General features: G+C 42.2%; 1 protein-coding gene across 5 annotated transcripts in view; it reads left to right on the forward strand.

Moving 5' to 3' along the window:
- The window catches only part of LOC135879283 (uncharacterized), an 88,732-nt gene that overhangs the window by 262 nt on the left and 62,439 nt on the right, over nucleotides 1-26,031 (forward strand). Inside the window, exons 1-4 of one of the 5 annotated variants that reach the window (XM_065405209.1) lie at nucleotides 6-58; nucleotides 925-1,083; nucleotides 2,231-2,961; nucleotides 21,298-22,453. In XM_065405209.1, coding sequence (XP_065261281.1) covers nucleotides 21,437-22,339 — 903 coding nt within the window. In that variant the 5' untranslated portion in view covers nucleotides 6-58; nucleotides 925-1,083; nucleotides 2,231-2,961; nucleotides 21,298-21,436 and the 3' untranslated portion in view covers nucleotides 22,340-22,453. Of the gene's footprint in view, nucleotides 1-5; nucleotides 59-924; nucleotides 1,084-2,230; nucleotides 2,962-21,297; nucleotides 22,454-26,031 lie in introns of those variants that run through there. The other 4 variants (XM_065405206.1, XR_010561447.1, XM_065405207.1 and 1 more) reach the window with 4 other exon arrangements.

Consider the following 26,031-nt stretch of genomic DNA (forward strand, 5'->3'; position numbering starts at 1 on the left):
TCCGCAGACTGCTTCGCTCCCCCTGGGTATCGCTGAGCGCTCCAGTTAATGCGGAGTGGTGGGTGAGGGGCTCCAGATGGAGCGGGGAGTAGCCGGAGCTATCCCTGGAGGATTAGCCTGGCCTGGGATATTACTGCGGGGGGCTGTTTACACGGCACATGTTACAAGTTAAATTGATATAGTTAGACCAGTATAATCCCCTGGGTGCGCGCTTTTCTTCTGCACTTAAAGTAGCTTTTGTTGTTGTTTTGTTTTGTTTAAATCCCTTCCGAAACAACATAAACTGAATGGGAAAAAGTGTCTTCCACCAGAGACTGAGTGTCCGCCTGGGGCTTTATTCTGTTGTTGCTGTATTTAGGCTTGGCAGAATTTGATTTTTATTTTTTAAAACTTTAACGGCTAATAATGATGTTTATTTTAAGCATTTTTTAAAAAAAAATATTTATTTAAATTGTCTGACTTCCCTTCCCTGGGACATTATGGGTAGTCAAACAATAGTTACTTAATGACAGTAGATGTTGAGATTCAAGAAGTAAAAGCTTTGTAACTATTAAAACACAAATTGTCAACATCACATGTCAAAACATACTAAGTAAATAGCCTTAAATCAAACTAATAAGTTCTCAAGCAGCAGTTCTCTTACTTTGCCTATTTGTACATTTAAATGATTATTTATAGAAATATATTTTTTGTTTATATGGATACAGTGGAATTCATGTTTACCAACAAGAATCTAATCCTTCCAAGCCTAACTCTATTGATTTCAATTCACACCTTAGCTTACATGGTATGACTTTCCTATGTAGACAAGCCATTAGTGAAAAGCAGCAAGAAAACCTTTAGGTTAATCAAGGCTAGAGAAGAGTGTGAATCTTTCCAGAGGGATGGAACAAAGCTATTTATTATTACTTATTTGTGTTACAGCAGTACCTAAGGACTCCAGTTGAAATCGAGGCCCCTTTGTCTAGGCTTGGTACAAACATACAGAGAGAGAGAGAGTCCCTGCTGAAGACAAAGGGTTGTGGGGAAGGAATATGACCTACAAGCAGAGTGAACAATTTGATGATCTACAAATGTCATTAGGTACCAAATTTTTGTTTTTGTTTCTTTTGGTGACGAGGCAACTGCAGATGAAATTCAATGTAGATGTGGAAGTAATGTGTATTGGAAAGAACAATTTGAACCATTTATACATGTTGATATATGCTAAAAAAATATTCACACAGGAAAAGGACCTGGGTATCACTATGGACATCACAGTGAGGTGAGGAAGACTGTGACTGGCTGGGCAAGGAGTCTAGGACTGAAATTGTAGGAGGAGTGGGAGATATGGGAAGATTGAGACAGACTGGGGCAAGGATGCTTGTGGGAGACTGAGATTGTATGAGGAGGTAGGGGATAGTATGCAATTATGTAATTAATGTAACAATGAGGGAGCAAATTAAGGTTGCAAGGATAGCCTTAAATCTGGCATTTCTTACTTTTGAGAACCTGACTTTGCAACCTTAACTTTCTTTTCTCATTTTAAGTGTAATTACACAAATAGTACCTTCTTATCCTGAGCACTCTGTCTAATTTTGGTTGCCCTTTCTCAGTAAGAATGTGAGAATATAGGCACAGTTTCTTTAAATCTGTAGTAGGAAGACAGGGAGAAATGGAACTAGGGGAAGTTCTAGACAGGAGATCAAGAGAATATCTTTAGTGTGATAATAGTTTTTTTTCTTGAGGTGATTCTTTGTGAATCTTTATCTTTGTTGTATGACAAAAAATAATAGGAAAGATCCAGAGAAAGGCAATGAATATGATTAGAGATGTGAAAAGTCTTCATTATAAAGAGAATCTAAAAGACCCAGTCTGTTTAGCTGAGAGGAGACAAATAAGTAGTAGAATATATAAAATAATGAATGGTGTTGAGAAGGTCAATTGGACACACTTATTGTCTCGTAGCACAAGAACAAAGGGCCATTTGATTAATTTAAAACAAATTAAAACCGATAAAAGGTTGGTTGTTTTTTTTAAAGTGTCTTTAACCTGTGAATTCACTACCACAAAATATTAATGAGCCAAAGAGTTTAGTAGGAATCAAGAAAGCAGTGGAAACCAATATAAGCATTTAAACTACCTAGGAAACTGTTAATGGGGTTATCAACCCTCATGCTTTAGAATAAGGTATTTCTCAATGTGAGTTGTCTGTTACAGCTTTCCCCCTATTCCATTTTGTTTCTTACAGCTGTCCCCTTACTCCATTTTGTTTTTGTTCTCCTCCTGTGGCCGCCCCTCCCTGGCTGTTAAGTTGTTTACCAGGGCCACTGCCCTTCTCAAAGGGAGGGCCCCTTAAGTTGTTTACCAAGAAGCCATTGCCCTTCTCAAAGGGATGGCCACTTGTGCTACGTGCTAAGTGGGACTACTGCCCTGTTCAAAGGGTTGGTCCTGTTATCACCTTGTTAAACCTGGGCTCGGTGTAGGGTAGGCAATGTCCAGAGCTGCAAGACCTAATGTGTTTTTAAGATCCTGGGCATGAGTCATAGGCCTCATGTGCTTTTGAGTCCTGAGGTGGGAACTCACGCCTATGGTCCAGGACTCTGCCCAGGCATGTCTCTATGCTCACCTGCAGTTTTTCCCTGTATCTCCTCCCCTGTGACAGAAGGAGCCTATCAGGATTACTGGTGGGGAAACTGCCTGAGATTGCCTTTAAGAACAGGCATTTTTGAAACAAAGATCAGAAAGGTTCCTGCACTGCTACCTGGTCTGATCAGCCAGGAGTTCTGGGGGGTCCTTTCTCCGCTCTCGTTTTATTTTTGAGCATACCCCCGTTTTTAATACCCCCCCCACGAAGAACGAATTGCTGCCTGAGAGACCTCCTGATTATCGAGACCTCCTGATTATCAAGACCATACCGAGCCCTCCTTGCTTCTTCTGATGTTGTTGCTGCTTCTGCCTTTGCTGCTGCCTTGGGGACTGGTAAGAATCCCTCTGTGAAACTTTCTATACTTTTATTTTATTACTTTAGCTGCTGGCTCTGTTTCCCCAGCACACAGACTAAAGCTAAACCTTGGTCTGTGTCTTAAAACCTCTCTTAAACTCCTTGGTCTGTATCTGTAATCTGTTTCTTGCTTTGCAGCGCCTTTGCTGCTAGAAATAAGCCTGTGCCTTCCTGGACTGTATCCTGGGCTGCCAGCTTGCAGCCACCACTAGTTAAATCCCCTTCCCCCCTTGGAGCTGTATCCTGGGCACACACCACTCTGCCCTCTGGAACTACCCCTAGTATAAGGTGCACCCATTAGGTTAGATTTTGTCCTTTAGTCTAGATAAGTTGTAATTTCATTTTGCATAGCTGTAGTTAAGTTAGGTTTAGAAAATTGCTTGCATTGTACCCTGTGAGTTAGGCTTAAAGAACTGTTGCATTGTGTTTTGTTACTTGCTAATTTGTGTAGTTTTGGTTAAGTTAAATCATAGATAAGATTTTGCTGTGTTTTGTATAATTGTCTCTCTTCTGTTTAAACTTGCAGCCTGTCTGCTCTCTGTGTCTCCCTGAGTTTAAATCTCCCTCCACCACGTGCTCCTCTTCCCCCATCCCCCAACCTCACTTCTCTACCACTTTCTTTCTCTCTCTCTCTCTCTTTCTAGCGTAAAACCCCATTGGTCACCCCTTTTCTCTCTAACACAGCTCACATTTTACATTTACACCACTGTGACACATTTTTTACCTAAAGTTGTTGGTTATTTAACACATTTTACCCATACTGTTAGTTGGTTATATGCTGCTGTGACACACTCTTTACATAGAAATTGTTAGCTACCTGTTACATATATACTTCAGTGTTAATTGGTTACCAACTGTATTGTACCCCACTGTATTGTACCCCACTATTGAAACCCCCTATCCCATTTACTAAAAGAAACCCCTCCCCAATTGTCTACTTTAACAAACCCCATACCCCTCACTATTGAATTTTCCCTGTTTTTGCATTTTCTTAATAAAGAAATTAATTGGCACCCCACCTGTGTGGTAATTGCTCCCCAAGATCCCATATACCTGCTGGCAGGGACATGAGTAAGGGTATCACTATCTAGTCATATGTTTCTAGCAGGTTGAGAATGCAACAAATAGCAAGCAAGGGTTTTCCTAGAATCTTTCTCCCAAATCTGAAGAGTTTGTTTTAAATTTTGGGTGTAATTCTTCCTTTTGAATACTGACCCTCAACAGAAGACCTACATGCTGATGAATCAGGGATCTGTTCATTGGTTTTAATGTCTAGAACAGATTCCAAAAATTTGTTGCTCTGGGTGAACTCAGGATGACATAGAGATCCTCTACTGAAAAAAAGCAGTATTTTTCTCCCCATACAATACTTTGAACTGGTGTACACACACACTGTGATAAATGAAGGGGAAGTGGGGTAATTCCCTTTAATGGACACCCAGCCAGCTAGCTATAAAGTCCCTCTTGGTGGCTGTTCTCTGCTTGCTTTACCTGTAAAGGGTTAACAAAGTCCCCCAGGTAAAGGAAAGGGAGTGGGCACCTGACCAAAAGAGCCGATGGGAAGGCTAGAACTTTTTAAAATGGGGGAAAAAACTTCCCCTTTCTGTCTGTTGTTTTTTCTCCAAGAAAGAGGGGAACAGGGAGCAGTTATGCTATAAGAAGCTTTAAGCCAGGTATGATCATAAATCATTAGATCATACCTAGAACTACTTATTTGGAACTCCCAAATGTATAAGTAGATCAGAAATGGTTAGACTCAATTAGGGTTATTTCTGTTTATTTGTTATGGCTAATGGACTCCTCTGTGCTAACTCCAGATGCTTTTGTTTGCTTGTAATCTTTAAGCTGAACTCCCAAGAAAGCTATTTTGGGTGCTTAATTTTTGGAATTGCTCTTTTAAAATCTAGCAAAAGCCTAAGTTCCAAATGTATTTTCTTTCTTTTTTGGTTTTAATAAAAAATACCTTTTTTTAAGAACAGGATTGGATTTTTGGTGTCCTAAAAGGTTTGTGCATATGTTGTTTAATTAGCTGGTGGCAACAGCTAATTTCCTTTGTTTTCTTTCTCAGCTTTTCCCGGGGTGGGGGGGGAAGGGCTTGAGGGTACCCCATAAGAAGGAATTCCCAAGTGTGTCTTCCTGGGTGGTGGCAGCGTTTACCAAGCCAATGTCAGAGAAAAGCTGTAACCTTGGGAGTTTAATACAAACCTGGAGTGGCAAGCATTAATTTTTAAAATCCTTGCGGGCCCCCACCTTCTGCACTCAAAGTGCCAGAATGGGGAATCAGCCTTGACACACACTCAAACCTTTCTGAACTGACTATTAACTGTAAACAAAATGGATGGAGAAGATTAAATCCTTTCCATAACTCTCTAAAGTAGAACAAATGGTTCACTGTGATACCCATTGAATGCAATGGGAAGATTCCCATTGCCTTCAGAGGGTGTTGGATCAGGCTTAAAACATGAAAGATGAGCAAAGCAATCAGTGTAGAGAATTTATTCTATTATTATTTATTCTTTGTGTTCACTGACATCTTCTGTAATTCTGTCAGAGAGGAAGGCAGGCCCTTGATAAAGGGCCTGGATTTCTTGCTTACATTGATGAAAACCGCATATTACTGGATAATAATAATACGGAGGATCTAAGAATAATTCTACCGTCTGCGGAGTCAGTATCCCATCCAGGTTAAAAATAACCTGTGTACTCTGTTTTGCATACCTTAGTTACTTCCAGATGGGCAACAGCAGTGCTTTCTACCTGGATATGAAACCATCAGCCTTCAGAAAACTACTAATTGTATAACCTGCAGGAGTTTACCTCCTCAACAACATGGGCTACTGCAGGCACTGCAGACCTATTCTCATCTCACTACATTGGCTCCCTATAGAATATCAAAATCAAATTCAGGTCTCAGTTCTTATTTTTAAGGAGCTTAATGATCTGGGCAATATTTAAAGGATTACTTAAAGCTCTGGGACAAACACTGCAGTCAACAACTCTATTCCTCGGGCACAATGAAACTGTACTACAAGGGCCAAGACGTACAATGAACTCCTGTTAGAGCTAAGAACCACGACAAACATCATCACCTTCTGTTCCAAGTAGACAGGTAAAGAGAGAAGAAAAGAACTACATGAGACATGCTAGTCACAGCATTTCATTTGTTTTAATACCACAGTGAGGGTGCAGTGTAAGAATCTGAGTAGAATAGCAAGGTCTGATCCCATTTCATGATCAGTCCCTAATTTGGGGAAAGTAATTTTCTTGTATTTGAATTGTCAAAGGCACACTTACTTTTCTCATCTTATCAAAATCAGAAGCATCTGGTAATCAATAATGTGTCCATGTTCAGAATATTAATAAAGGGACGGATCAGAAACCATGTCTTGAGTTTTAGTATTTGAACTTTAGAAAAGTGATATATTCAGCTCCCTGAAAACTAAAAAGAAAACAGATAATTCCTTAAAGATACTCTAACTTCATTTTTTCTCATGGAAAATTTTTTACTTTAGAGTTTGAGGAATACATGTACACCATTGGCCAGGAAAAACCCTGCCTTTTACTTTAGAGCATCAGAGCAGTCCAAACTTAGCGTAGATCCGAACTTTTGTGCATGTCCTAAATCTAAAGTGACAAAGGTTTTGTTTGGCAGTTCTGCTGTTTGTGGTTATCTCACTTCCTCTGTTTTTTTTTTTTTCCTTTGCTGATGTTATATTGGCTAATAAAGAGGGAAAGAGCATGTAGTATAAGCCTGAAGTAAAATCAATAACTATTTACTACTAGTTTTAAGCCATTATTTCTCACAGAAGAATAGGAAATAATTTCAAATATGCACATTGGTGGCTATTTAACTTTTCAAAATCCCCAATAAATTAAAACACAGACAGCATTTGGTTAGACTTAACTATTTTGGTTTTGATTGGGGCATATAATGAGTGGTACTTTCTTGTAGGTGGAGTAAGTACTATTTATGTTTTAATATACATTAATCATTAAGAAACTACGCACCATGTATTTCTAAAAAAATTACAGATTAACTGTAATACACATGTCCAGAAGCTCAGTGACCTTTTTAATATAACTTTAAAATAGCAATAATCCTGTGTAAAGTTGTCCTACTGCCATTATGAAATGGAATGTATTAATTTAAAAAAAACCTAACTAGGCGTTTACTGGACATGACAACTTCATGCTCATTTCTGTAAACTTTATTTATGACCAGATTCTAGAGCCATTTCAAGAGAGAAATGCTTATATTTATATAGTGCTAGAGGTATTAATGGCACTTTAAACATAAAAGAAGACAAGTTTTCTGCCAAGAGATGTTTATAATCTATACAAATACAATGAGTAAACATGTAGTGGGAGGAGGGATGTTTATAAAGGCAATGGTGAAAGCCCAAGAGTTTGGAATGCTCCACAGTGTGTAGGCTATATTGAGGCCAAGGAAAATGAGAGGAGAAAAGGGAGGTAATCTTCAGCAAAATATTTGATCTTAATTATGTGGATTAAAAACTATTTCTGTTCCTGTTCAGAAAAAAATCCAGCTCGAATCAGTCTAGGATATTATTATGTGTAAGATCATAAGATAGAAGAAGGTTAGTTTTTCAAGTACTGTGCTAAGAAACAGAAGGTGAGAAATCTGGTAGTAGTTAGTGTTGAGATCAAGGGGAGAGTGTTTCTTCCCCCACGTACCCAAAGTTTGTGGACAGGGACCTATTTTATAGAGCAGGAAAGTTACCCGAGAATTAACAAATTTTGACAATTGTGGTAGTGTATGGAGAGAGCTAAGAGAGAGAAGTTGCTTTTCTCCACAGACTGGATATGATCAGGAAGGCTGTAGATGACTAGAGGAGACTTTCTACTTGGAAAGGCACAAAAATGGATTCAAATATATCTAATCATATTTGTGTCTAATGCCACTGCAGAATATTTATTGTTTGCCTGGTAATGTAATTGAACAAGATTCAAAGAAAATTTAAAAAGCGTATACGCATGTATCGTATTAGTGAGACATACAGAAAATGATTTAGGTACTTCTTAAGAGCCTTTCTTCTGAGGATTTCAAAGCAGTCTGCAAACTATAATTAAGGATCACAGCACCTTTAAGAGGCAGCTAAGAATTGTTATCCTTATTTTACAGGTAGGGAAACTGAGGGAAAGATTTTCATCAATTTGCCAGTGCTCATGCAGGAAGGCTGTGACAGAACCATACATAGTACCCAGATCTTTTGATTCCCATGTCTGTGTTCTGACTACTGTGTTCCCATATCTGTCCTCTCACATGTAGAGCATATATGCTTTTTTAAAATAATGTATATGGTCTGTGTAGATGTTATTTCCTTTTAGTACTCTTTGAGCTCTGGTCAAGTGTAGGTAGTCTCTTGGTCTATCCAAGGCCGTGATCAAGTGTCTTGATGTTTTGGTCTTTTGGCCTCGAGATGAAAACCTTGCCTTTGTTTCTGGGACCTTGAAGTGAAAAAATTCTTTAAATGGGCAGCAGTTAGTGCTAACACCGACTTGGTTGAATTAAGTGGGAATGCAGTAAAATTCACTAATACCTTTAAAATGAGGGTGGAGAAATTTCAGGCTGCTGATAAAGCTCTAGGGTTGCCAGGTGTCCGAGTGAGATAACACTCCAGTGAGGCAATCTCATTAGCTAATAAGAACTGTACTTGTCATCCCGTTGACACCCAGAGTCAAGTCTTTTGGCACTCATCCTGTTCTCCGCCACAGTAACAATCTCTAGTTCCAGGTAGGCAGGTTGCAGATATATATTCTTCCTTAGGGTCATGTGTTTCTGACAGTCTTTAATAGCACTGTATTTTTGCAGTTCAATACTTTATCCTTTAGATGGCACTAGATCCTTTAACATATTTGAAAAATAACAACACTCACCATATTAAAGTGTGAGATGAGGGTAAATGAGCACAGCAGTAACTTTAGACACTTTGCTGGAAGGAATGCAGCCAATACTTGTTGACAGGAAACCATAAGTATTAAATAAAGGCCTAGATCCTTGGCTACAGGCAAGAAGGCGGCAGCACGATTCAGGAGTGTAGGGTTCAGAGGAGGCAATCCTGGACTAGGTCAGTCCTCAGGCATTGCACCAATTGTTAACTATCCCAAGGAGCAAATAGAGCAGCTGGGGATTGCCAGAGTACAGGGAGGACCCACCTATACCCTGTTTCTCCCCCCCCCCCCCCCCCGCCATTCTCCCTGTGTCTGCTGCGGGGAGGCATAAGATTGAGCTGTTATGCTGGATCTGTGCCATCAGAATTTCCTTGTATGCTAGAGTGATGCTTCAATGGCTGGTTATGCCATAGTAGGTCCAGATCTGCTGTTGGTGTGTAAAGTGGGTGCACAAGGTAGGATCCAAGATTAAGATGGTAAAAAGAAGTGTAACACACAAGACACTTTTGTTGAAAATACAGTTGTGCATCTGCACATGATCTTGTACGAACCACTTCTAGAAAATTGAGTTTTAAACTATTTTCCCGGTATATGACCTTTCTATTTAATTTTGGACTCATGCATGTTTTCTAAGCATAGGGCTCAAGTGTTCATTTTATGTAAATTGCATCATACATGCAATTGATGGAGCACTTAAGGGATTGTAATGCTGTACACCTTTCTACTCCCTTGAACACAGAATCTGTTTTAACGCTATGCTATTGTACATACCTTAAATGTTGGGGAATAGGACTCCGACTATGATAGTTGGGAATGTGCCCTTCTTATTCAAAGATCTTTAAAACTGAAGCACATTGTTGAAGTGTTATCCCCACTTCACAGATGTGGAAACTGAAGCACCAAGAGATGGAGTGGCAGGTCCAATGTCACACACAAAGTCTGTGTCAGATTTGAATATAGAGCCCAGGTGGTTTCCCAATTCCTAGTCCTGTGCTTTAACTGCCTGGCTAATTCTCCATTTAACATGGTTCTTCACGTACTACTGTAGTTGTTCTGTTCAGTGGAGGAGTCCTATGCAGTGTTAAGAAATTCTCTCTCCTATTTCTAGGTCCAGATTTGGAAGAAAGACCTTTAAAATATTTTAAAGGTCCGAAATGACCTAACAGTGTTGAAACACACACACACACAAAGAATCTATGCAACATTGTCAACATTCATTTCTTCTTTTATCTTTGTGTCACTTTGGGAAAATTCAGACTCCATGTAATCAGATGCTACTCTATTGATTTCATTGGGATTCATGAAGTCAGTGAGGTTGCATCTGCTTACACCAGTCTGAATTTGGCCCTTTATTTCTAAAATGAGTCTTTCATAATAAAGTACAAATGAGAAGTGTGTATCTCTGGCTGGCTTTTGGCTCTCTGATATAAAACACTGCAGTTGTGTTGGCTTTCTTTGCAGTTACATCTGAGTTTGACTTAGTAAGGCTGTTAAAGGAATGTCTTGTTCTAATGCCATGTTTAACTCTCACTTTTTTTTTTTTTTTTTTTTTTTTGGTAATTTATTTACTCTGGAAAATTGAACCAGACTTCAGCATCTGTTTCTCAATGACATTTTGTGTGAATGTATGTTTTGACCCAGTATTACATCTGGTTTCACTAAGGAACATAGCAGTTAAGTAATTAGCCCAAAGTCACTTAGTCAATGGCTCACCCTGCCTGAAAATTCTCTACTCTTCTGGCTCCTTGTCTTTTTGTCTAGATCACATTGGCTCCCAAATGTAACTAAACCTTTATTGAGACTTTGACAGAACTTTTCATTCCGTATAATAAATCACTTTTATTTGGGAAGATGTCTCTTCACAAGTCCTGCATGAAATTTCTACAAAAAATATTTCTATAGTGCTATATAAAATGATAAGAAAAGCCCCAGCATCAGTTTACAGTCTGTTGGTTTGGAGCCGTCCGCCACCGGAACCGAGACTAGCATTGCAGGAAGTGCGGCTACTCCAACGAGACCCTGCCCCACGTCCTGTGCCGCTGCAAGCCCCACTCCAGAGCCTGGCAGCTGTGCCACAACGCCATCCAGAACCGCCTGGTGAAAGCCATCACACCGTGCCTGGGCGAGGTTGCCGTGAACTGCACCATCCCCAGTACTGACAGCCAGCTGCGACCTGACGTCATCATCACCGATGAGGCCCAGAAAAAGATCATCCTTGTCGATGTCACGGTCTCCTTTGAGAACAGGACCCCGGCCTTTCCGAGCTCGTAAGCTGGAAAAGTACGCTCCCCTGGCCGACACCCTGAGAGCGAAGGGCTACGAGGTGCAGATGGACGCCCTGATCGTCGGAGCCCTGGGCACCTTGCATAACTTGCAACGAGCGTGTGTTGCGGACCTGCTGGATCGGTCGACGCTACGCACGGCTGATGCAGCGCCTCATGGTCTCAGACACCGTCCGATGGTCCAGGGACATCTACACCTAACAAATCACTGGCCACTGACAGTACCAGGAGGCGTGAGCCGGAGCGACATCGTGCATCGACTACGAGAAAGGGACCGAGAGACTTTGTCCATTGGACCATATGAACTAGAACCATAAACTCACTGAATGTTAAATTTCACCAAATGAGGGTCAATCCATCCTCATCATTGTATCCACTCATTATATTCCACACCTGAACATAGCCTTTATATGAACAACATACCCTCATATATCAATGTCTGTACTTTGGCCCATTAACCCTTTACCCCCAATCGAGGATATTGCAGATTATGTATTCCTTACGCCATCTGATTTTAAACTGAACTTCGCACCCCTTGATAATCTGTACGTTATTCCCTGATAAGCAGAAACTTCTACGCTTAAACTCTTTATTGGATCAGGGCCAAAGTGCTCAGTACCTCACAGAATGGAATCCTATGTAAGCCATAACAGCATGTCTGATAGAACAAATAACGGGAGGCTAGGTGTTACCGCTAAGAGCGGGTTACAACTACAGATGGTAGAGAAATTGAGGAAAAAATCCCCCCTCCCCTAAAAAAAAATTCTTGACATCTTTTTTGTTCACAGATTTCAAAAGGGAATAACTTTCATTTTTGAAAATTTGGGGGTTTTCTTTTTTTTTTCTTCCTCTTTTTTTTCCTCCTTATTTCCTTTTATACCATTTCCCTCTACTTCCTTTTTTGTCACTGAAAAAAAGCAGGGGGGGGGGGTGGAAAAATGGAGAAAGGAGGAAAGTAAAAAGATACACATTTTTCTTTTCCAGTTGAGTAAAAAAAAAAAAAAAAAATCACAAAAAATGCTGACTCTTAGAGAGGCCAGTTTATGTCCAAAAAAGTCACTTAAAATATTTCTACCAGCTCTAGTTACAAAAAATAAAAATCCCAGACTAAATTCATCCTTGCTATAACTCCACTAAAATCAATCAGAAATAAATCAGTTAACTGAAGTTATGCAAGGCATAAATTTGGACCCATAGAATTATTTTGTAAAGTTCAATGTGCATCTTTCTGATTTTTAAAATATGATTTTTCTATTTGAAAATTTTTCCTGTGCTTATGAAAACAAAATATTGTCTTTTAGTTACATAGTATATGCTGTAATATTTCTCTCTGATATAATGCTACTTTATCTGCATTAAATTCCCATTCCATCCCTCCAGTTAACATTTTTTTAGTACTTACAAAATATCTTGTGTAAACATAAATACTAATATTTTGTTGGTTTGTGAATGTTGTAGACAGTTAACCAGCATATTTGAAATATACAGAAATATATGTATTGTAGAGAGCAGCTTGAATGAAATCAGTATCCTTTAACTATTCCGAAATAACTGTCCCTTGTGGACACTTGATTCAGGAATAAAAGTGATTTTTGTGCTCACAAAACAGGGGTAATTATTCCAGAATAAAATCTCTACTATTCTAGAATAAGTGCCCACATGAGGGAGTTATTTCAGAATAGCTAAATTATTCTGGAATAGCTATGCTGGTCAGTTTCCTCTGTGTAGACAAGGCCAAACTCAGATTTTGAGATGTACAGATTTCAGCAAGCCTGGAGTAGCTGGGATTCCGACACATCCTTCGTTCATTGTATATTGGTTAACATGTCCATACAGACAGTACAACCTTTAGGTAAATAGGGCTCAGGATATTCAGTTCAAAAATAAAAAAACACACACTCATTTTTAATATTATTTTAGCTTGATTTTTAAGTGCCTTTTCTATCTAATTCTCTTTACCACTTTAACACCTTATCCTTATTCTTCTGGCAGCAACCGCACCTAGAATCTTTGCACTCAGCTCACGTCATTGGAATTCTAAGCATTTCCAGAGCGGCATCCTCTCTTAGACTGCTGCAGTGACAGCTTTCTGCTGACATGATAGGGACAATTAGCTCATCCCAGTGGCTAGTCTGAGGCAGCAGAGTGGTGACTAAGTGAGACAGCCAGCATCTTCTCACTGCTAGATTAATCACTTAATTGTCTGTCAAATTACTCAATTTCCCTCCACCAGCTCTGGGATTAAGTGTATGTCTATGCTACAGTGGTACAGCTGCGGCGCTGCAGCTGTGCTGCTATTGCACCATAGTGTAGATGTCTCTTATATTAACAAGGGGTTTTTCCGTCATCCTAGTTAATCCACCTCTTGGAGAGGCAGTAGCTAGGTCAATGGAAGAATCCTTCTGTCAACCTAGCCATATCTAAACCGAAGGTCAGGCCAACCTAACTACAGTGCTCAGGGCCCAAATTTCTTCAGGGTCCTGAGCAATGTATCTACAGTGATATAATTTGTAAGGAGTCTGCCAGACAACTCTCCAACACCACATTCTACAGGCCACATCCTCCGATCCCACTGAGGGGTACCAAAAGAAACTACACCATCTGCTCAAGAAACTCCCTGCTACAGTACGGGAACAAATCTATGCAGACACACCCCTAGAGCCCGAGCAGGGGTATTCTATCTGCTACCCAAGATCCATAAACCTGGAAGTCCCATCATCTCAGGCATTGGCACTCTTACAGCGGGATTATCTGGCTATTTGGACTCTCTCCTCAGACCCTACGCTACCAGCACTCCTAGCTATCTTCGAGACATCACTGACTTCCTGAGGAAACTACAGTGCATTGGTGAACTTCCTGAAAACACCATCCTGGTCACCGTGGATGTAGAAGCTCTTTACACCAATATTTCACAAGAAGATGGACTACAAGCTGTCAGGAACAGTATCCCTGATGAGGCCATGGCACACCTGGTGGCTGAGCTTTGTGACTTTGTCCTCACCCACAACCATTTCAGATTTGGGGACAATTTATACCTTCAAGTCAGCGGCACTGCTATGGTACCCGCATGGCCCCACAGTATGCCAACATTTTCATGGCTGACATAGAACAATGCTTCCTCAGCGCTCTTCCCCTAGCGCCCCTCCTCTACTTATGCTACATTGATGACATCTTGATCATATGGACCCATGGGAAGGAGGCCCTTGAAGAATTCCACCTGGATTTCAACAATTTCCACCCCACCATCAACCTCAGCCTGGACCAGTCCACACAAGAGAACCACTTCCTGGACACTACAGTGCAAATAAGCAATGGTCACATAAACACCACCCCATACCGGAAACCCTACTGATTGGTATACTTACCTACATGCCTCCAGCTTCCATCCAGAACACCTCATACGAGACGTTGTCTACAGCCAAGCCCTAAAACACAACCGCATTTGCTCCAATCCCTCAGACAGAGACAAACACCTACAAGATCTTTATCAAGCATTCTTAAAACTACAATATCCACCTGGGGAAGTGAGGAAACAGATTGACAGAGCGAGACGGGTACCCAGAAGTCACCTACTACAGGACAGGCCCAACAAGGAAAATAACAGAACACCACTGGCCATCACGTACAATCCTCAGCTAAAACCTCTCCAGCGCATCATCAACGATCTACAATCTATTCTGGAAAACTATCCCAGGCCTCAAAGGCTTTGGGAGGTGGGGCAATCGTCGCTTACAGACAGCCCCCCAGCCTGAAGCAAATACTCATCAGCAACTACATACCACACCACAGAAACACTAACCCAGGAACCAATTCCTGTAACAAACCGCGTTGCCTTCTCTGTCCCCATATCTACTCTAGCGACACCATCATAGGACCCAACCACTCCAGCCACACCTTCAGAGGCTCATTCACCTACTAATGTGATATATGCCATCATGTGCCAGCAATGCCCCTCTGCCATGTACATTGGCCAAACTGGACTGTCTCTACGTAAAAGGATAAATGGACACAAATCAGACAACAGGAATGGTAACATACAAAAGCCAGTAGAACACTTCAATCTTCCTGGACACTCAATAACAGATTTAAAAGTAGCCATCCTTCAACAACAAAACTTCAAATAGAAGCTGCTGAGCTACAGTTCATTTGCAAACTTAACACCATCAATTTGGGCTTGAATAGGGACTGGGAGTGGCTGGCTCACTATGAAAGCAATTTTCCTTCTCTTGGTATTGACACCTCCTCATCAATTATTGGGAGTGGACAACATACACCCGGACTAGATTGGCCTTCAACATTGATTCTCCACTTGTAAGGTAACTCCCTTCTCTTCATGTGCCAATATATATTTATGCCTGTATCTGTAATTTTCACTCCATGCATCTGAAGAAGTGGGTTGTTTACCCACGAAAGCTTATTCCCAAATAAATCTGTTAGTCTTTAAGGTGCCACCGGACTCCTCATAATTTGTAAGTGTAGACCAGGCCTAAGACTGACTCTGTTCTTGGAGTATTCCCCATTCTGTGAATATATTTTTAAGATCACTTGAGGAAAAAATTGGCTCAAGCCTTGTGCAGTCTGTCTTTGTCTATTATTATTTTTCTGGCTATCATGCTGTCTGGAGTGCTTCATGACTCTGAGTGCCAACCTCAGGGCAGACTGTCAAAAACCAGGGCAGAGACCGCACACTGATTGATTGTATGTTCTTTAATTAGATTTCACCAGTGCAGTAACAAGTGTGAACTCCTAAAGCACTGTAACAGCCTTACCACAGAGTCACAGACAGACTGGAATGCATTAGGGGACTATCTTGCCACCTAGGCAAGCTGGACTTAGGGCTAGTCTATACTGGCAACGCTAAAGCGCTGCCGCAGCAGCGCTTTAACGTGCCTTGTGTGGTCACGGCAGAGCGCTGGGAGAGAGTTCTCCCAGCGCTCTTAAAAAAACCACCTCCACAAAAGGCGTAGCTCCCAGCGCTGGTGCACTGTCTACACTGGCGCTTTACAGCGCTGAAACTTGCTGCGCTCAGGGGGATGTTTTTTCACACCCCTGAGTGAGAAAGTTGCAGCGCTGTAAATTGCCAGTGTAGACAAGCCCTTAGTGATAGTTGGTTACAATACAACAAAGATCACAAAATATTCAGGTTACTACCACTCCCAAAAGACCAGTCATTTACCCCAGGTCAATTTGTACCTTAGATCTTTCACCAAAGATGCTTGTAGTCAATCCCTTAATAAACTAACTAAAGATTTATTTACTAGAACAGTAGTTCTCAACCTGTTTATCACTGTGGGATGCTATGCAGCCCACAATGTGTTACCTGGGTTGCATGTTGAGAACCACAGCGCCCCTCCCTCAAACCCTCCACAGACCCCTATGCCCAGTGCCCCGTCCACAGACCCTCCACAGAGTGGGGCCAGGAGCGGACCCCAGTTGCGCCAAGCGGTGGGATAGCCCACGCTCCCGACCCCGTGGGCCCAGCAGCCTTTAGCACACAGCTGAGCTGCAGTTGTGTGCTAATTGGGCCGTGGGTTGAGAACCACTGAATTAGAAAAAAGAAATGAGAGCTATTACAAGGTTACAGCTAGCAAACATATATACACAAATGAGTCACAGTCTATGGTTTAAAAAGTGACCGAGTTGTAGTAATCTGTCAACTCGGAATGTCTTTTAGGGCTAACTTGTGTTGACCCTGGGGATCTCTGCTTCTGTTTCATAGCTCTGGTCCTGTTGGTGTCCTTTATAGCAAACAGAAGAAAAATTTTCGTGTCAACTATCTTTATTTCCTTCTAGAATTCAAGCTTATGGGACAAGCCCTTTTGCACATAGCCTCTTCATAGGTGTGCAGGGGCGAGTAGCAAAGTCTTGGTATTGTGGTGTTCCACAATGGCCATTTAGTTTTGGTAGTCCTTCCCGATGGGCAAGAGTTGTGTAACTTAGGTCGACATAGCCCCATAGTGTAGACCTGTCCATAGGGATTTAGCATTTTGTATAGGTAATGTTTTTTTTTCCTTGGTTGGTGAGTTACATAGTTCATTTTACAGCTATATAGCAAACACTTAAGTATTACCTTATAGCGTGGGCTACAGATATTATAAGTAGGATTAATACATGTAGCAACTTTCAAGCATTTCATAAAGTCTAAACATAGTTATAAGTTCAATACCCATCTTAACCATACTAACACACAGGTGAGCTGGACTGGGTTCCAGCAATGAATTTGTCAGTGTTTGGCTGAGGCCTAAAGCCTTGGCAGGAGCTGGCACCTGGTCTGCCAGTGTCACACTGACATCATAAATTGCACTTCCAGTAATCCAGTAATACACAAATAATTTGTTTTTATGTCTATAGCTTTTGCCCCAGATTCAAGTAAATTGTTGCACTTCAGGTCTGATCCAGTGCCTGTTGAAGTCAATTGGAGTCTTTTCAATGACTTCCGTGGGTTTTGGATCAGGCCCTTAAGAGAGAAACCCTGCAGAATAATTTTTTTTTTTTATCATTCTTAACCTGCTGCAGTAATGAGAAATGGCAAACCAGGTGAAAAATGATGTTTATAAATATTCCAACAAATAAGCTTTGTTAGATAGTTATTCATTAAAAAGGTATTATTTGACAATAAAGAACTTGATTAAATGTCACTGTTAAAGATTTAAAAGGACACTTGTTTTATTATTTCTTATTGTTTTTAATAGGAAATAAAGTGCAGTGTTTACATCCGATTAACATAAGTAAAGCTCTTTGAAGAGGGAAAAAGCTACATAAATGTTAAGTATTAGTTTTATCTGCAAAAGGCCCATATTTTCATGGCAACAGTTCCAGTTGAAGGAAGAGTGGTGTAAATAAAAACCTTCATGGCATATATGTCACTTAGCATTATAAATGCAGATAGACGATCGGAAAAGAGAAAATCAAAGGGAAAAGTTTTTTAAAAAAAGAAGGGAAATAAGAGGGTATTTATTCATTCTTCCATGGAATCCATAGAGCATATCCTCCTTCTTATTACTTGTGTACACAAGGAAAAAGAGACTTTTTCTCCTAATAGTGCTAAACATTGCATAAGGTATTAAACATCTCTTGGAGGAACTGGAGTTGAAGTGTTAAAACAACACATGCGGTGGGTCCCCTGAGGTTCAACAAACCATGTAAGGCAAACAAGTTTTAGTTTTCTGCTGTGGGTGCAGGTGGCTAATTAATGCTGATCACTGCCTTTTGTCTCAGAGGAATGGAAGAAACATTTTAAGTCTCTGGCAAAAAGAAGGTGGGCAAATTGGAAAGGAAGTCAAGAGACAGGCTGTATGGAAGCAATGTGCACACCCAAATCAATTTCTAATCCAAGTATTTGTAATGTACAGTTGCAACTGAAAATCTTTGTGCTGGGGCTTAAATCAATATTTGGTTTCCTAGTAATTTTATTGTTAATATTATTATTGAACTAACAAAATAGATATAACTAGTCAGAATGGTGTGTGTGTGTGTGTGTGTGTGTGTGTGTGTGTGTGTGTATGTACAGCTCACTAAATGAATGAGGGAGGAAGGATGGTCCAGTGGCTAAAGCGTCTCAGAGACCCTGGGTTCCAGGCTAGAATCTTGAACAAGTCACTAAGTCTCTCCGTGCCTCAGTTTCCTGTCTATAAAATGGAGATAATAATACTTCCCTACCTGACAAGGGTGTCACAACAAGAAATGCATTAAAGATTAGGAGGTTCTCTGCTGCTACAATAAAGGAAGCCCTATAAGTGCCTTACTACACATTATTAAACACTAAACAGACAAAAGGGGACTGATTGAGTACAGTCTTTTTTATTTAAATAATAGGTCCAATCCTGAAGTCCATAGAATTCAGTGGCATTACTCACGAGTGACGATTTATATGATTGAATCCTATGTTTGTAACCAATGTATTTCAACCCAGATATCAAGATGACCAACAATTTATTTTTTTAAATATTTTTGTGAGTAGTTTCCCTGTTGTCACCTCTTGTGATTTTTATCGTGAGTCTCGAAATTTTTGATGTTTTTCTTAAAGCCAGGATCCTGGTATCAGGTGATTACAAGAGAATCTCAGCTTACTTTTATTTTTTAAATGAAAGATTCTGGCTCTCGTGGCTGTGGAGAAAAGCTTGAAAATGTGAACCCGGAGGGATAAAAACAAAAGATGAATGAAAAGAATGCCAAATATTTTTTCAGTCATCATTTTTACACCAATTTTATGTTTATTTTGGGACCTGATTCATGATTTTTGGACATATGGGGTTAGCAGTAATCTAGTTTATTTTTATTTCTGTGACAAAAAGTAGCATTCATCTGCTTAGATTCTTCTTACCATGAAAGACCTATGAAAGACCCAACAGATGCCATGATTAACTTTATATCTTCTTCCTCAATCTGCATTACCTCTGCTCCCCCCCAACCCTTTGGTTTTTCATGGTTTCAATCCCAAATGAGACATAACATGTGTATCTAAGTTTTGCCTTAAATATTTTTTATACCACAATGATGCACATGTTACAAACACTTAGCTAGATAGAATCCAAAAAGTATAATATGGGGCTCTCTGGGATGCAAACCCATGCAGATGGAAATAAGCAAAATAAATGGATGCTTAAATCCACTGAAAATCAGAAGTGTCAAATTTTACACAGATCTATTATTATAGATTAGAGATTTTAAGACCAGAAGGAGTCATTGGATCGTCTAGTTTAATTTCCTATATATCACAGACCATTAAATTTCCCCCAGTTACTCCTATATTGAGTTCAATAGTTTTTGATATCTTCCAGCAAGGCACCCAGTCTTATTATTTATTTGTATTACTATAGAATATGTAAAAACCTTGATTTGAAGACCGCAAGAGATGGTGAATCCATCATTTCCTTTAGTACACCTCTACCCCGATATAATGTGGTCTGATATAACGCGAATTCAAATGTAACGCGGTAAAGCAGCACTCCGGGGGACGGGGCTGTTTTACCTTTTTATATCCAAATTCGTGTTACCGCAAGCGGTTCCTCTGCGCTCCCCCTCCCCCCGTTACTTGCTGCGGCCCTCCTCGGGCCCCCCCCCCGCCCCAGCTCACCTCCACTCCGCCTCCTCCCACGAGCGCGCCGCAGCGCCGCTTCTCCCCCCTCCCTCCCAGGCTTGCCGCGCAAAACAGCTGACTGGCGCGGCAAGCCTGGGAGGGAGGAGAAACGGAGCTGAGTGGCGTGCTCGTGGGGGGAGGGGGAGGAGGAGGAGGCGGCAGAGTGGAGGTGAGCTGGGGCGGGGAGCGGTTCCTCTGCGCCCCCCCTTACTTGCTGCGGCCCCCCCGCCTCAGCTCACTTCTTCCTCCGCCTCCTCCCATGAGCATGCCGCTCAGCTCTGCTTCTCCTCCCTCCCAGGCTTGCCGTGCAAAACAGCTGATTGGCACGGCAAGTCTGGGAGGGAGGGGGAAAGCAGAGCTGCAGCGCGCTCGTGGGAGGAGATGGAGCGGAGGTGAGCTGGGGCGGGGGGGCAGGAAGGGCCGCAGCAAGTAATGTGGGGGCGCAGAGGAACCATTCCCAGCTCCAGCTCATCTCCGCCTCCTCCCCTGAGCGCGCTGCCGCCACTTCTCCCCCCCCCCCCCCTTCCAGGCTTGCTGGGCCAAACAGCTGATTGGCATGGCAAGCCTGGGGGGAAGGGGAAGAGAAGCTGGGGTGGGGAGCGGTGAATGCGGTTCCTCTCCCTACCCTGATGTAACGCGGTCTCACCTATAACATGGTGAGATTTTTTGGCTCCTGAGGACCGCGTTATATCAGGGTAGACGTGTAGTTGGATCACCCACTGGTTAACCACCCTTGCAAGCTATTGTTTTATTTACAATATTTTCAGTTTTAAATTCTCTCTGCACTGTAGATGTAACTAGGCTCCCAACCTAGTTTTAAATGGTAGCCCACTGTAGTGGTTAATGTGTGGATCAATCCAGTATATCTAGGTGCTTTAAAAGGCCCAAATTCCTGAAGCTGAAAACTTAAACTAAATTGATATGACACTCTTAAATTGAAATAAGTGTGCCAAACAACAGAGTTGCGCCTATTTAAAACAGTTTCTTAACCAATTTAGACAAATTGGTACAATTTTCTCATACACAGTGTCTTTCCTCAGGTTTTCCTATCTGTCACAGTAACCATTGGAGTGAGTGGATACTAATCTTTGCCATTTGACCAGGAGTATAGCCTTTTGTAATCCTGACCCATATGACTGTGAGTTGCTTTCCCCTGCCCTGAAGCGCAGGAATACCAAGATGAGAGCTGCCCTGACAGTTGAGAAGCGAGTGGCAATAGCCCTGTGGAAGTTTGCAACGCGTGACTGCTACCGGTCAGTCGGGAATCAATTTGGAGTAGACAAATCTACTGGGGGGACTGCTGTGATCCAAGTAGCCAAGGCAATCACTAACCTTCTGCTAGCAAGGGTAGCGACTCTGGGAAATGTGCAGGTCATAGTGGATGGCTTTGCTGCAATGGGGTTCCCTAACTGTGGTGAGGCGATAGACGGAACGCATATCCCTATCTTGGCACCGGACCACCTTGCCAACCAGTACGTAAACCGCAAGAGGTACTTCTTAATGGTGCTGCAAGCACTGGTGGATCACAAGGGACGTTTCATCGACATCAACGTGGGATGGCCGGGAAAAGTGCATGACGCTCGCCTCTTTAGGAACTCTGGGCTGTTTGAACAACTGCAAGAAGGGACTTACTTCCCAGACCAGAAAATTACTGTTGGGGATGTTGAACTGCCAATAGTTATCCTTGGAGACCCAGCCTACCCCTTGCTCCCATGGCTCATGAAGCCATACACAGGCAGCCTGGACAGTAGTAAGGAGCGGCTCAACTATAGGCTGAGCAAGTGCAGAATGGTGGTAGAATGTGTCTTTGGACGTTTAAAAGCTCGCTGGCGCTGTTTGCTGACTAGGTTAGACCTCAGCACAACCAATATTCCCATTGTTATTGCTGCTTGCTGTGTACTCCTTAATATCTGTGAGAGTAAGGGGGAAAAGTTTGTGGTGGGGTGGGAGGTTGAGGCAAATTGCCTGGCGTCCGATTTTGAGCAGCCAGACACCAGGGCGATTAGAAGAGCACAGGTAGGCGCGCTGCGCATCAGAGAGGCTTTGAAAACCAGTTTCATGACTGGCCAGGCTACGGTGTGACAGTTGTGTGTGTTTCTCCCTGATGCAAACCCGCCCCCTTTGTTGATTTTAATTCCCTGTAAGCCAGCCACCCTCCCCTCTTCGATCACAGTTGGCAAAGGAAATAAAGTCACTATTGTTTTGAAACCATGCATTCTTTCTTTATTAATTAAAAAAAAAGTGAGATAACTGACAAGGTAGCCCAGGTGGGGTGGGGGATGAGGGAAGGACAAGGCCACATTGCTTATTGTAGCCACACTACAAATCAAAACTGTTCGAATGACAGCATTCTGTTGCTTGGGCCATCCTCTGGAGTGGAGTGGCTGGGTGCCTGGAGCCCCCCCGCATTCTTGGGCATCTGGGTGAGGAGGATATGGAACTTGGGGAGGAGGGCAGGCAATTATACAGTGGATGCAGCGGCGGTCTGTGCTCTTGTTGGCTTTCCTGCAGCTCCACCAGACGCCTGAGCATGTCCGTTTGCTCCCCCATTAGCTTCAGCATCATCTCCTGCCTCTTCTCATCGCGCTCACTGTATGCTTTCCTGGCCTCTGTCACTGTATGCCTCCATGCATTCAGCTGTGCCCTATCAGTGTGAGAGGACTGCATGAGCTCGGAAAACATGTCCTCGCGAGTGCGGTTTTTTTCGCCTTCTAATCTGCGATAACCTCTGGGACGGAGATGATAGGGGGAGCATAGAAATATTTTCCCCCGCCGGGGGGGAGGGGAATAAAAAGGGAGAATAGAATTTAAGAAGATACATTTCTGAGAACAAAAGGGACACTTTCACAGTGAATCAAGCAATTCACAGCAGACAGCACATGTGCTTTAGGTACAAGGTCGCATTTTGCCTTTTATATTGAGTGCCTGCCGGTATGGTGACACTTCACACATGGCCGGGCAACAGAATTCGGTTTCCAGACAGCCATGGTAAGCCAAAGGATATGCGGGTTTGGCTTCTTCCGCCTTCATAACATGTGGGAATGGTTTCAAACTGCAGTGCCCTCCTTTCCAATAGCAAGCAATGCCGGTTGGGTTTGCCATTTAAAAGGAGGGGCTGCGGTTTTCGGATGGATGTGCAGCACACACCTCCCCCAACCCCTCCGCGTGGCTATTTGGGATGATCCCTTCACCACTCCCCCCACCGCGTGGCTATTCTCAGGGATGATCCCTTTTAGCCAAGCGCAAACAGCCCAGCATGAACGGGGTCCTTTTACTGTTCCCTTACAAAAATTCCCCTATTTCAACCAGGTGACCATGAATATCACATCACTCTCCTGAGGCTAGCACAGAAAGATATAGACCGATTTTTGCTTGAATGCGATCAAAACCCAGGACCATTTCGCAGCATGATTCCAGACCACTTGCTACTGGCTTGGTGTGGAAAAGTGTCCTGCCGTGGAGGACGAAATAAGGCAGCCCTCCTCAGAAACCTTCTGCAAAGGCTTTCCGAGTACCTCCAGGAGAGCTTCATGGAGATGTCCCTGGAGGATTCCCGCTCCATCCCCAGACATGTTAACACACTTTTCCAGTAACTGTACTGGCCGCAAATGCATCCCAAGTCTTCAGGGCAAATCAAACATTAAACACTATTGCTTTTAATCCCTGTACTGTAGTTACAAATGTGCACTCACCAGACGTGCCTTCTCTGGCTTCAGGGTCCGGGAACCCACCTTGAGAGGGTATTGGCTTCAGGGTGATGAAAAGATCCTGGATGCCAGGGAGAACGGATTCTCCGCTTGCCTGCTGCACATTCTCCTCCTCCTCCTCTTCCTCATCCACAAAATCCTCCTCCCTGTTGCGTGAGACTCCCCTCTTGCAGGTGTCCACGGACAGTGGTGGGGTACTGGTAGGGTCCCCCCCTGGAATGCCATGCAGCTGATCATAGAAGCGGCACATATGGGGCTCTGACCCGGAGCGACCGTTTGCCTCCTTTGTCTTTTGGTAGGCTTGCCTGAACACCTTAATTTTCACGCGGCACTGCTGTGTGTCACTGTTGTAGCCTCTCTCCACCATGTCTTGTGCGATTTTGGCATATATATTATCATTTCTTCTTTTTGATCGGAGCTTGGCCTGCACAGATTCTTCTCCCCATACTGCAATCAGATCCAGTGTCTCCTGTTCAGTCCATGCTGGAGCTCGTTTGCGATTCTGGGACTGCATGGTCACCTGTGCTGCTGAGCTCACCACAGTGACCAAACAGGAAATGAAATTCAAAATTTCCCGGGGCTTTTCCTGGGTACCTGGCTAGTGCATCGGAGTTGAAAGTGATGTCCAGAGCGGTCATATTGGAGCACTCTGGGATAGCTCCCGGAGGCCAATACCGTCGAATTGCATCTGCATTACCCCAAATTCGACCCAGCAAGATCGATTTTTAGCGCTACTCCCCTCGCCGGGGAGGAGTACAGCAATCGATTTTTAAGAGCCCTTTAGGTCGACAGAACGGGGTTGGTTGTGTAGACGCATTGCTTATAAAATCGACCTAATGCGTGTAAATTCGACCTAACCACGTAGTGTAGACCAGGGCTGAGAGTTCAGATAACCGATGGCCCTAACGCTGCCAGACCAAGCCTAACTGTAGCTTCCCTACAAATTCCCCACACCAATAAAACCCCCAAAGACATATGGCAATGTGGCTTTGTGATTCCAAAAAACAGCCTTGGGGGACTGATCTGTAAATAACCAATAATTTTTAAGGAAAAATTCCAATGACAAACTTTCAATCCTAGTGATAGCCTTCAAAGTATAAATCAAACTTTCTTGTGAAAAGGGAAATGCTGATCAGCACTGACACTGCAGAGGGTCGTCTCCCCCATAATTCAGGGTGAGCCCCAAAGGTGGGCCCTGCCAGCTCACCTGGTATTTCTTGGTGTTGCAATCTTATCTTAAATTAGGTTCTGCATATTTTGTACCACAGCCTTTCTGCCATCCCTGTAATTGTATTGGTGCACTTTGAAAACTAATATTTTATTTGTTTATATGCTACCGCAGATTTAAATTCCTCTAAATTAAACTGTCAGAGTTTTAAAATGGGATGATAAATCTACTTTGTATGTTTTGTTTGTTCTCACTTGGTGTCTATTGATTTTACACATTAGTCAATCTATTGTATGTCCTACTAATAAAAAAAGAAATTGAAAATTGCATTTTATATTTGTATTAAAGATGGATTTATCTAATTTCTTGTGGACTGACTGTATGTTCCTTCAGAGAATTCTAGAAGCCATTTAATCACAATTTGATTAATTCTGGGGTGTCAAAATATAGCCAGCAAGCAGGACTGCAAAACAACTTTTAAAAACATAGGGAGGTGAAGAAATGTGTTGAATTTTGTTCTCATGCTGGATAGTGGGGATATGTAGCATATAGGATTGATATTTTGGTGCAAGTTTTTTTTATTTCCTTATATACGTTGATAACGTCAGAGTATGTATAAAACTACTGCTCATAAAAGTATGAGGAATGAGCAATTTTTTAATGGCATGGGCTAAATTCTCTCTTTGGATGCTTTGAAGGATAGAATTTGGCCCTGTATTTTTAACTGTTGGTCTATTATATAAATACAAATGTCTAGAAATTTTTTGGAATATACATGATCTGGATGATATGTTTCAGTCTAGGCTCTAATTTGACAAAATGGATCCCAATTGTTTGATTTTGGGGGGGGGGGGGCACTCCATCTATCTCAGTAGTTGGAAAAATCTCTTTGTAGGGAG

This window comes from Emys orbicularis, chromosome 5 (genome assembly GCF_028017835.1).
Source record: "Emys orbicularis isolate rEmyOrb1 chromosome 5, rEmyOrb1.hap1, whole genome shotgun sequence".
Lineage (NCBI taxonomy): Eukaryota > Metazoa > Chordata > Testudines > Emydidae > Emys > Emys orbicularis.